Source organism: Mizuhopecten yessoensis, unplaced genomic scaffold (genome assembly GCF_002113885.1).
Source record: "Mizuhopecten yessoensis strain PY_sf001 unplaced genomic scaffold, ASM211388v2 scaffold7141, whole genome shotgun sequence".
NCBI lineage: Eukaryota > Metazoa > Mollusca > Bivalvia > Pectinida > Pectinidae > Mizuhopecten > Mizuhopecten yessoensis.
The window spans coordinates 35064-47447 of record NW_018406901.1 but is presented as its reverse complement, the minus strand read 5'-3'; the positions used below and the strand labels follow the sequence as shown (position 1 = coordinate 47447).

General features: G+C 36.6%; 1 protein-coding gene across 1 annotated transcript in view; it reads right to left on the bottom strand.

Annotated features, from left to right (window-relative positions):
* LOC110453132 (protein SMG5-like) overlaps window positions 1-10968 on the bottom strand; it is a 73123-nt gene extending 62155 nt beyond the window's left edge. Inside the window, exons 1-11 of the mRNA XM_021501973.1 lie at window positions 10746-10968; window positions 9449-9547; window positions 8423-8546; window positions 7783-7939; window positions 5892-6002; window positions 5401-5490; window positions 4819-4897; window positions 3661-3786; window positions 2626-2697; window positions 1942-2117; window positions 762-905 (exon numbers count right to left, since the gene is read on the bottom strand). Of these exons, the coding sequence (XP_021357648.1) occupies window positions 762-905; window positions 1942-2117; window positions 2626-2697; window positions 3661-3786; window positions 4819-4897; window positions 5401-5490; window positions 5892-6002; window positions 7783-7939; window positions 8423-8546; window positions 9449-9547; window positions 10746-10813 (1246 nt within the window). The 5' untranslated portion in view covers window positions 10814-10968. The remainder of the gene's footprint in view (window positions 1-761; window positions 906-1941; window positions 2118-2625; window positions 2698-3660; window positions 3787-4818; window positions 4898-5400; window positions 5491-5891; window positions 6003-7782; window positions 7940-8422; window positions 8547-9448; window positions 9548-10745) is intronic.
* Between the last annotated feature and the right edge of the window lie 1416 nt (window positions 10969-12384).

Below are 12384 nucleotides of genomic sequence, written 5' to 3'. Positions count from 1 at the left end.
GTGAAATGTTTGAATGTGGCCTACACTACATAATCGTGAGTTGGCAAATTCTTCTCTGCGATTTGCTCTATGTGTTGCGCATGAAATTCAAGGTAACAGAAAATGCATCAAGTATATATATAAGCAACAGAGTGCAGGTTTATTTGATGCACAGAAGTTAATACCTAAACTGAATCTCATATCCAGATTTTAAAACCAGACCCTCAAAGAGATGCCTTTATTAATGTTTATATATTAATTATGTGCCTGTTGGCCTTCATCCCTTCTGTGTCAATCTTACCATCTGCCACTGGCAGTGATTTTACAGAATTTTACAATCTTTTATTTCAAACTGAATATTTTTTATATTTTTTATTTATTTCAAAACTGCTACATGTGCTGCATAATTCACCTCAAAAACCAGTAAAATTCCAATGGTACAGGCTAAAAACCAGTAAAATTCCAATGGTACAGGCTAAAACCAGTAAAATTCCAATGGTACAGGCTAAAACCAGTAAAAATTCCAATTGTACAGGCTAAAAACCAGTAAAATTCCAATGGTACAGGCTAAAACCAGTAAAATTCAAATGGTACAGGCTAAAAAACCAGTAACATTCCAATGGTACAGGCTAACAACCAGTAAAATTCAAATGGTACAGGCTAAGAGATTGGCAACATGACATTTTGATGATCATGACGAGACATTTATTTTTCTTTCATTGAAAAAATATATTTTATTTAATATAATTCATTCTTGTTTTACTGCTGATAAAACTACTGACCATCTTGATGAAATTCTCTGTGAAGCAGTATGTTTGGGTTCTCTTTCTCGTCCAGGGCTGCGTGGAGACGGATGACGACATGATTCAGGATGTGTGAGAACAGTGCAAGGAGGAACGCTGTAGCTGCTGTCACCTGCCTGGATCCTGCAAACATCAAACAATAAGGTGAAGAGCTCCATTATTAGAGATAATAACTTATCCCATTTAAATCCTACTTTATAGTCCGACTTTCTGTCAGAAAAAAAACCCAAGATGACGCCGTCATCGATATCCCCCGCTCATAGTGTACACGTCAATATAAAACAACTAATTGCTGGTCACCAAGTCACTGAGTCACCGAGTCACCAAGTCACTGAGTTGCTGGTTACCAAGTCACTGAGTCACCAAGTCACAGAGTCACCAAGTCACCAAGTAACCGAGTCACCAAGTCACCGAGTCACCAAGTCACTGAGTCACCAAGTCACCAAGTCACTAAGTTGCTGGTCACCAAGTCACTGAGTCACCCAGTCACCAAGTCACTGAGTCACCGAGTCACCAAGTCACTGAGTCACCCAGTCAGCAAGTCACTGAGTCACCCAGTCAGCAAGTCACTGAGTCACCGAGTCAATGAGTCACTGAGTCACCAAGTCACTGAGTCACCAAGTCACCAAGTCATCAAGTCACTGAGTCACCAAGTCACCGAAGCGTGCAATGTAGGTCAAATTCAGCGCCAGCCTGGATGCATCATTCATGAACGTATCGAAGGGCTAGCAGTTGTAGTAAAGTGTTCATGGACAAAACCAATACTTCTTAGCTGGTAACATGTTACAATCACCTGATCTGATTTCCTCAAGGAGATTAACGAATGAGAATTTTTTTTCAAAGAGATTTCTCTGTCACACCCTCAAGGTAGGGGATGATTATTTTTCTCCCATCCTATTATTTTAGTCACAGCTCCACCGACAGCAGTCTGCCATGTTTGTAAACAAAAACACATGTGGGGTATGCGTATCGTCATTCACTTTTGATGACATCACAATTACCGTTGAAGCATTTTAATGACGTCACAATTGAACACGTGCTAATCGGCACAAGGCTATCTCCCCCTAGGGGGGTGATAAGCTGATCTTTTCCGGCTAAAACGGGGGACACACCTGTGAAGGGTGGGAGAAAAACGGTTAACAATTAACCAATGACAAACCTCGTAACTGAAGTAGATGGATGGTGGCCATACACATGACAACAAACTTGAAGACCATGTCATCGTCGAGGTGCTGCAGTCCATCGTGGCTATAAATGTCAGGCTCATGGAACATACACAAGTTAAAGTTCTGAAGTGTTGCCTGGCAACTGTCTTGCAAATCTGACGAGTCTGGACTGAAAAATAAAGACAAGACAATGTTTGTTTTGTATTTAACTTCAAACAACCTCATATGTTGAATTAGTCTATATCATTTCTTCTGACCGTAAACGGTGTATAACATATCTTTTTGTTTTGATTTTGATTTTTAAAACCACACCTATCTAATTTCATGAAAGCAATACATATACATGTATTTAAATAAAATACTCAGAGGTCAGCAAGGGCCCGACCCCTATTGCACATCTACATACAACAGTATATCACAATGTCCAATTTCAAAATGACTGATTTATTGGATTTCGAGATAATCTCTGGAAAGGAAAGTGTGGAGGAACGGACAGGTGGACACCAGGATCACTATAGGACACCCACATCTCCAATGCAGAGTCCTTATAACATAAATATGGTTCAATGGCTGGGGTGACAACAAATACTTTAAATACTTATTAGACATAAATGATCAATATAGACACGGCTTACACAACAGTTCATATAAGTCATCAGGACACAAGCATAACTTACTTTTTAGATGTATCATGGAAGATGCTTAACAGATGAAGGAACTGGATCAGAAACACTTTCAGGTCCTGGAAACTGTAACAGAAATGCAGTTGTTCATTTGTCCAACCCTATAAAGAGACCACCTGTGTTAAGAGACCACCTGCGTTAAAAGACCACTCTTAAAATCATCCATTGTTTTTTATTGTATATTAGTAAATCTTCTCCACGGTTTGAATTTCATCCTTTTTCACCCTCTGTGATGAGGTTGGTTTTTTTGTGTGTGCAAAAATTAGTATAAAGTATATGGCATGGTACATTTACCAAATACAATTTCAAAGGTAAAATTAACAATGGGGGGTATGGATTTTATTGGTGAAGGAGGAATATCTGACAGGGCAAAAAGTTTTTGACAAACAGTATTTTCATGTTGACTGAACTGCTATTATGAGACTACTTCATGGATTTTCCAAAGGTGGTCTACAAATACAGGTTTGGCTGTTCTATAATGAGCAGCTGTATCTTCAGAGAAATCCTTGGCATAGCTGACAAATTTTACACTTCTGCAACTATTTATTAATACATAAAACCCAAAGAGAATCAATGGTAGTAACAGATGTTGCAGGAAATGAAGACACAGTCAAAGTACAATGCCGTGAAAATTTCATCTCAAAAGATGAAGTTCTAAGAGTTCCATTAATTCCAGAATGTTACTCGGTAACAAAGTATGGCCAAATCTGTATTCCTGTATCCCTATTATACATTGATCAGATGTGAATGTAAGGTAGGTCATTAAAGATATGCAAAACTAGTAAGGCAAGTAATTGTAACAATGACATATACCTATGATACTAAAGAGCTGCTAAACAATCATACTTACCCCTTTCACCACTGAAGACCACAATGGACTCATCCAGATCAATGCATGGTAGAGTTTACTACAGATACATAGGGGTGAAAGGGTTAAGTAAAACCAACAAAAACTTAGGGTGAATTAAAATTGGAAACGCCTATCTCTGCCCTTCATGTGTCTGAGGAAGATGTAAGACTTCTTCTTACCTCTGTGATTCCAGGGGAAGACTGTGATTTGTTGATTGCTTTAGCTCCAAGAATTTCTTGCGATTTTTTTCAAAAAGCCGCTGTAAGTTTCCTTCAGCCCCTTCAAACGGCTTTTCACACACCATACTGAAATACATGGTAGAGATATTTACAAACATAGTGTTAGGGTAAAGGAATAAATATGACAAGAAAGAAATAAAGTCCTTATCTATATCTAGTCTTGAAGCAATGAAACATTTTATCATGGCTTAGCGAATAACAAAATTAACTAAGACAGCTACAAGTTTGTGTCAACATGGACATTTTGCTCTAGGTATTTTGTTCTTTAAATTGAATTAGGCAACACAGTCAAATATCTTTTTCTTCAAAATCATCGAAAAATTTGCAATTCGTATACATAACATATCCATAAATGACCATGATATATAATGGGGGGTTTTAAAAGAGAGGTGTGTTTATTACTGATGTAACATAAGAAAAAGAATGCAACAACCAGACAGAGGTTCCAACTCGGGACCTTCCTAGACAAACGCTTTAACCAATTGAGCTACCTGGGCCCGTCTTCATGAAACCATTCTCATGCTCAAGCATGAATTTTGTGCTCAAGCCAAATTTCTTGTTCAAGTTAAAAAATATTTAAAAAATCGTATTTTGTCAAAGTTTTGGACAAAAATTGAAGAGACTTGAAGCCGAATACTGTTTTCAATATTTACATTTGACTTTTTGATCGCTAACATGATTTAGGCGAGTAACAAGAAAGCTGGGTTGAGCACAGAATCCATGCTTGAGGATGAGAACGGTTTCATGAATACAGGCCCTGGTCGTAGACGATCGACCCATCAAGTTCCGCTATATTCCTCCCTCTTTCAACGAAGTCTTCGACCCCGAAGACATACGAAACCTTATACCACCTTCAATGGGAATATTTCGTTGGGCGCAAGTAACAGAAGAAAGAGAAATGCAACGGCCAGACTAAGGTTTGAACTCGGGACACTCCGAACTCTAGATGGATGCTCTAACCAATTAAGCTACCTGGCCACCGACGATCGACCCAGTCCAGTTCCGCTACACTGAGAATGGACTTATCATTAATCAACAAAGGTATATTATACCACATTAAATACAATAAAATAAGGTGAGAGTTCTATCAATACTTACCAGCGTATGTAGTGGTAGGCAGCCTCACAGTGGACATAGCGTGACCCACTCAGAGTTCCAAGCTGGTTGTGTGGCATACCTGGATAACAAAGAATATATTATATGTCAGGGGAGATAACTCCAGACTGCTTATCAATCATCAACCAGAAATATCATTTTCTTCACTCCCTTTGACCTTTTTCAATGACTTAAGCAAATCATTTTGGCAAAACAAAATTATTGCCTTTTCCAGTAGATTTTCTCATGAAATAGACTGAACAAAATTATATATTAACTTTGTCGTTATTTTAATCAAAAGCATGTCTTAAAGTTTGAAAAAAATAAACATAAGGAAAGAAAATCCTTTCTTCAACTTCATTTCTATAGGAATTTTTCCACAACAGGACCTAATTTAATCTATCATCATATTGAGACTACTTAATGACTGAAATAGATAAATGTATCAACCAGAGGCAGATTGGTGAGGTCGGACACAGAATGTAGCACGGAAATTCAAAACAATTTTGATCAGATAATCAGGTTGGGCAAATACAAGGGAGATATATGGAAAAGTTATTGATATTCTGTATGCTATTAACTCACCATTATCTGGACACAAAGCTATGGCCTGATGGTAGAAACGTTCTGAAGCTGATTTACTGAACCCTTTATCAAAGTCTTGTTGGTAACGTGCTGAAAAAAACATTTCAAAAACTTAAAACTTTTGTCTCAAGCATTTCAGTGACCTGGAAAGCATGAAATTGAGAAGATATTTTAATATATATGTACCAGTTTTATTCCCTTTGTAACATACTAGAATTTTTGAAGTCCTCAAAATTATACATGACAGAATTTCTTAGAATTTATTTTTAAGCCTTAAAATATATTTCTGGGCCATGCAGTTTCTCAAAGAATTTTTTGGATGCCTTTAATAATATTTCATATTGAGGTTTTATCAGAAAATTGTCATTTTACATTTAGGCATGTTCATGGTAGATTCTTTGTGAATAGGTCTCAGTTTTAAAGGTTAAAGCATCAGTTCCCAATATTCCCAAAATTGAAGACGATTATGATACACTGAATACTTGGCCTACCAATGTCTCCTAGACACAAAAGACAGCGATGGCAGGCCTTCATCGCCCAGTCCTGGGCGATCGGATTCACATCCTTTCTCCTACTGTTATGTCCAAAATGCTTCCTGTGGCCTGGCAAAACAAAAACATCAGATGTCAAAATTTCCATTCTATGTGTAAGTAACAGGGTTTTATTTGATTTAATTGCCAATCAACACAATAATGTCATACATGGTGACATGGTAGATTCGGGGTAAATGGCCATTACTCCAGAAGAGACATTGGAGTAAATTGATGAGGAACGTGGGCTTTGTTCACAAAGCAGAGGACGGGGAGGAAAACCCTAAACTCTACAGAGGACCCAGATCAGTCACCATGGGACGCAGCAGACAAATTATATATCCTTAAGGGGAATTATATATGATGTTTTTAAGATTTTTTTGTGAGGAAATTCAGTGAATGGGTCCAGTCCTGAGGAGATTTACAAATGAATCTGCATGATCAATCTGAACGATAATAAGGCCATAAAAACTTAATTGTTCATTTCTCGGGTTCGCACGTGTCACATTTTTACCCCCTTATCACTGTTTAGATCGCCAAATTGGAGAGAGAGAAAAAGTGCGTGAAAAAATTAAAGATTTAATCACCCATTTGACATCAAGCATTTTGCCGATAACGGCATGGCCTCGCAGCTAATTTCAGTACAGACATCTTGTTGTTCAACAGTGCTTTTACCGTGGAATGTCATCGGCGGGTACAGTCATGGCTGTGCCTTTGCCGATCTATACAAGAATCTCTCTTAGGGCGGTGGTCTCGGACCATCAGATTGAATTTTTCCGGCCAAATATGTTAATCTTGCGTACATCGTTAGAATTGGACGAAGTGAAATCGAAAGTTTCGACCGAATTATGGCCACAGCAGTGGTTGCATAGTTGAATCTGTTGCATTATTTGGTAGATATATCAAATCAGAAATAACAGACAACACATTGACTGATACTCAATGATTCCATAGTAGTAGTACAATAGTCAGGACATGATATGTATATTACAAAGAGAACTACATGTCGAATGCTCTACCACAATAGGCCCAATAGCTCCAGTATGTCTTGCAGGCTGATGTAAAAACTCTACAACATTATTGTTTAAAATGTAACTTATTTTAAGTAATACATTATAGTATTAATCATAAAACAAGAGGCCCATGGGCCTTAACGGTCACCTGATATATTNCACCCTCCCTTGTCAAATGTTTGAAGATGGTAAAAAAAAGTGCCTCCCTCATCAAATGTTTGAAGATGGTAAAAAAAAGTGCCTCCCTTATCAAATTTTTTAAGATGGTAAAAAAAGTGCCTCCCTCATCAAATTTTTGAAGATGGTAATAAAAAAAAGTGCCTCCCTCATCAGTTTTATGAGGGTTAAAAAAGCAAAAATAATCCTCCCTCCCTCATCATTTTCTGAAAAAATAGGCCTGAGAAACTTATAAATAACTTTGTATGGCCTTAACCCTATCATTTAAATAACAGATTTTAACTCATTCACCCCTGAAGGCACATTTGAACTCTTACAATTCAAAGGAATAGCTCATTATGAAACTTCAGGGGTGAATGAGTTAAATATAAGATCAAATCAGGAGTTGAGCACTTTCTATATATATGCATGTAATGAATGCATCCCAGATCAGAGGAGAGTGATTTTTTTGAAAGACTTAAGAGAGAACATTTGACAAAAGAAAGTTTGGTAGGAGCCGTGAGAATTCTTAATGACCAATGGTTTTCATTTGCTTTCCTTTTCATTTTAAAAGTTCCCTCAAACCCTACACTCTATATGTATTATACCATATTTGGCTACCATACTTTCAAACCCCACTTTGGTTAACAATACTGTAATTTTGATCGCAAAAACCGACCCACCTGTCTTCTGTTCTGGCACCAGATGGAAGTCGAGGACACCATGGAGATTGAGCGAGAATTCGTACTGAAGTCTGAAGAGGAGGTGATTGTAGTAACCTGTTGCCGACGCCAGGTGAGTTCGGAATGCCGACTCCAATGTACTCCCAGGCCGTACATGCTGTATACAAACAAACATGTTTTACATTATCGTCAAATAAAAACTCAAAAATTATCTCACTGCTGAATAAGTTAATTGGAAACGAAATTTGAACCCGTTCACATTTTATTTTTTGCTACAACTTCCCAAAACCTAAATCCCTAAAAAAAATAATGTAAAACTTGCCAAAAAAATTCCAATTGTTGCTCAGATAATTCATATAATAATAGATATTGAAATATACAATAAAAACATTGTTTATACTTTATAATGCATTGCATGTTAACTAAGAATTTGGCTTCTTACTAACAAAATCATTATAGAGTTCATGTGAAAATTCTAATAAATAAGATGACATTGTTACAAGATTTTGTAATAAGCGTGTTTGTAGTAAACATATTTCATTGTATTCACTTTTTCTCAAATGATATATCATTTAAAAAAACTTTTTCTGCTGTTAATGCATCAATAAAATATCTTATATTGATACTAATAATTAATAACCTTTCGGTTTTGTTTTACGAGCTGTATAATCTGATAGAAGACTTTCCGCCATAGAACATCTTCAGCTTTCCTCCCATACTCAAGGGGGTTGTAGAACATCAGTCTCTCACTGTATTCTTTTAATCTGAATAATTTAAAAAAATGTGTGAATGTTTCTATTAAAATATACACAAACTTCATTCTTTTTGACATCTTGGTGTACAGATCAACAAACAGTCAAAATAATTTCCGAAGATATAACCACGATATACTGTCCACAAAATTTCTCATTCGCATATAGAGTCTGTATGGCGATTATTAAAGACGTTAATAACCCTGACACATCATAAAATTGATTATTCATGAAATTGACACACAATAGCGTAACCCTGAAAGGTCAATGTATTTCCGCCTCACTTTGAATATCAGGGGTCGACACTAACACTAGTCTGTTAGTCCTGGACTAGTAGATTTCAGCAAGGACTAGTGAATCATCTAACCTATCTGGTCCTCTGACTTGTGAAAAATATGATTATAAAATAAGAATATTCCGTTTTAGAAAACTGCTAAAAATAGATAAATGTCAAAAACATTCCAAAACCTTTACCATATATTTATGGCAGTTGTTATTTTAAGTCCCCTACTTTTGATGTTTCGTGCTGTAGATCGTGATGTTTCCTTATCAGGTAATCTTGGACAAGTTACATTGACGAAGGACTAGTAAATAATATATACAACTAGACCAGTGGACTACCAAGCAAACACAGTTAGTGTCTAACCCTGTAATATTCCTGACATCACCAACCAATGATAGAGTGACCCAGATTTTGAAGAAAATGCTCAAAAATATGTTAAAATCTTTGTTTCATGGTGCTTTTATTTTATATAAATTTGATGGGGATAACCCTACTGTATTTTGAAATTTGCAGCAGTATATTGCAATTATACTGTTGCAAATAAAATTTTATTGTAATATAAAAATCATAAAAAAACACTTTCGGGAAGATATGTAGGTTATACAACATCCTATTTATCAGGTACACCTACTTATTACGTAACCCAACAGCATCTTGAGTAAACACCTCCCGGTAGGCCTTTCTCTGCTTCAATACTTCATCAAGACGCTTGATCGCCTCTACAGCAGCCCTGTGAAAACAAACAAAGACAGATATATTATATCAACAGAGAAGATCTAGAAACAACATTTACATCTGTGCTAAAATTTATATATGCATTTTTTTTAATACAGCAGGGAAAGATGCAGCTATAACAAAAAAGAGACAGTTGCTGTGATCTTGGATCTTTGCAGCTGTACAAAGGGATGCCATAGCCAGCATGCTTGAAAATTAATTAAAATCCAGAAAGATTAGCATTCTTCACATGTAACATATTAGGAAATCGGTATCAGGCTAGACTGGTACATTAACCTCCAAAATATATCCACCACTAAAACAGTATGGCATAAACTATGTGTATAAGTATTTATTAATGTGGCAGATTTTAATTGTACATAGGATTACGATTGCCTTCTAGCTTTGCGCTAGAGGGAGTTTCCTTTTAGCTCAGTGTAGAGTGTCCGACAAAGAAGCTAGTCCAGAATTGTGGGTTGATCCATAGTGGAAACACACTACTCTCTTTCCCGTTACAAAAGGTGTTCCTGGCCCTACCTGTGGTTACAGTGAGTTTAGCATGAGTTTCCTCTGGCCCTAACACCAGACTTAGACATTTTGACATAGCTGCCTGGTGTGGGACCAGAGCGCACTGCTATATGAAAATGTGGAATTCTGTTTGAGGGCAACACATTTCAAAAGGGGGCAGTATTGTGGCAGATTTTAATTGTACATAGAATTACAGTCACCTCCTAGCTGTACGTTCGAGGGAAATTCCCTTTAACTCAGTGGTAGAGTGTTGGACTAGGAACCTAGGGGTTGTGGGTTTGATCCCCGGTGGAAGCATTCTACTCTCTTTCCTGTTACAGTAATACAAAATAGTGTTTGTACATCGGGTATGTTTTTGTGTGTCAAAAACGTGTTTATCATTAATCTATAACCGTCTTAAAATTAGATCTAGAACACAGGCATTTGTTTCTGACAATAAAAATAGGCAAATGAGTAGGTGTGTTAATAATCTAGAATAGACCTGTAGACCGGTTGCAGTTTGGCATCAATTAACACATTGCTTTTCATTTACAGAGCGTAAATTTGGCCGTATGGTGTAAAACAGGAGATAAATGTTAAAATCAAGCATAATTTCTATAAAGGTCATAGCATTAATTAAACTTTAAAGAGGATGTTTAAAACAATTTCAAGTCAAAACATTGGAAATAATTATTTTTGTCTCGCACCTATACACCCTTTTGGCTTTATCGACGTCCGGTTTATTTTCGTTACTGCTTTCGTGTGTTTTCTTCATCTCTCTCGCGAGGTAAGGCGTACGGCAGACGACTCATACCATCGAGTTGTCGCCAGCTGTCTACTAAAGACAGGTATTCCAGTAGTTCTTAGTTATTTCAGATGCCATGTTTTTTATCTGTTCGCTTTATGGAGATGTATCGTCCTAAATCATCACACAGTCTAGAGGACATCCGAGTAGAGATGTGAGAGGCGGGAGATAACTCTCGGCTGTAAATAAGGTAAAATGAGTATATTTTCATAGAAAATAAAAACCGTTTCTAAAGAGGGAATTTTTAAATATAAAATATGATTATAATATTTGTCTTTTTCCTAAAGTTAGACTGTTTCCAAATGAAGATTTAAAGCACATCAACCTCTGCAATTTTCAAACGCGTTCGCAAATAAATAAATAGATAGTGGGTGTTCTGCAGCTAACACATTAAACTGCCTCAGTAGCACTATCAAGTTACCGTGTACAGTTCACAACAATGATATACTATGGAATGAAATGGGTAAATATGGACATATAGGGAAATAATAAGGTGTGAAAATCTTGAACGTATAATTGTTTACGTATAGGACCATGCAAGCTTCCAGCGTATTGGTATTAATAAGAAAACTGACTTCAAGGGTAGTTTCCAGTATGATTTAGGATCATTAAAAGTATACTGATAAACAAGTCCATGGACATTTTCATAACAAAAAAATATCGAGCATGTTTCTTCATATTGTTCACTTTGCTGCGATGAGCTTTAATTTAAACATTTTTATATCGTGTTGTGGTAAAGCTGAGCATGCTTTTTTATGTGACCTGTCACGAATCGTTAATATAAGGTCCGATTGGTGTTTCTTTGGTAGAAATCTAACTCATCTGTTCGAAATCATAATATCGACTAGACCCGTATCTCATGATTATGTTTCCCCGTGCACAAAAAATGAGAAACGCCCCCTTTGATCTTACTATAATCTGCATGTTCATATTTCGAAAATTTGCTTAAAGCCATCACTGGTATGACCATTTTTTATTGTATCATATGCAGGGGCGTTTCTAGGATATTTGAAAGAGGGGGCGTAGAATCCAATCTTTGGACCTTTTCTTTGCTAAAAAACATAAAATAATTGCGAAATGCACTAATGTAACGGTTCCTGACTTGGAGCATGTATATTTTAAATAACGATATTTTTTTTTATTTTTTTTTTAAAGGGGGGTGGGGGGTGGGGGGCGTACGCCCATTACGCCCTCACCTGGACCCGCCCCTGCAGATGGATCCTATACGCGCATATATCCGCCCTAAAACCTATAACAATAATGCTAGTAACAAATCAATCTACAATTGTTATTCGGAAGACCTTTAATTGGTGAAAAAAATTACAATATATGGTATATTTACATTCAAACAATTCATATTATATATTCAGACCTCACACGACTCATATATACTCTTACTTACATCAGTTGATATATTAGACACAAGTACATGTAATGGTACCCATGTACACATATATTGCCTTTATGAGAACAGAGAGAGATAGAGAGAATAGAAAAGAAAAAGAAGGAAAAAGAAATAGCAATGAAAAACGGAGAAGGTC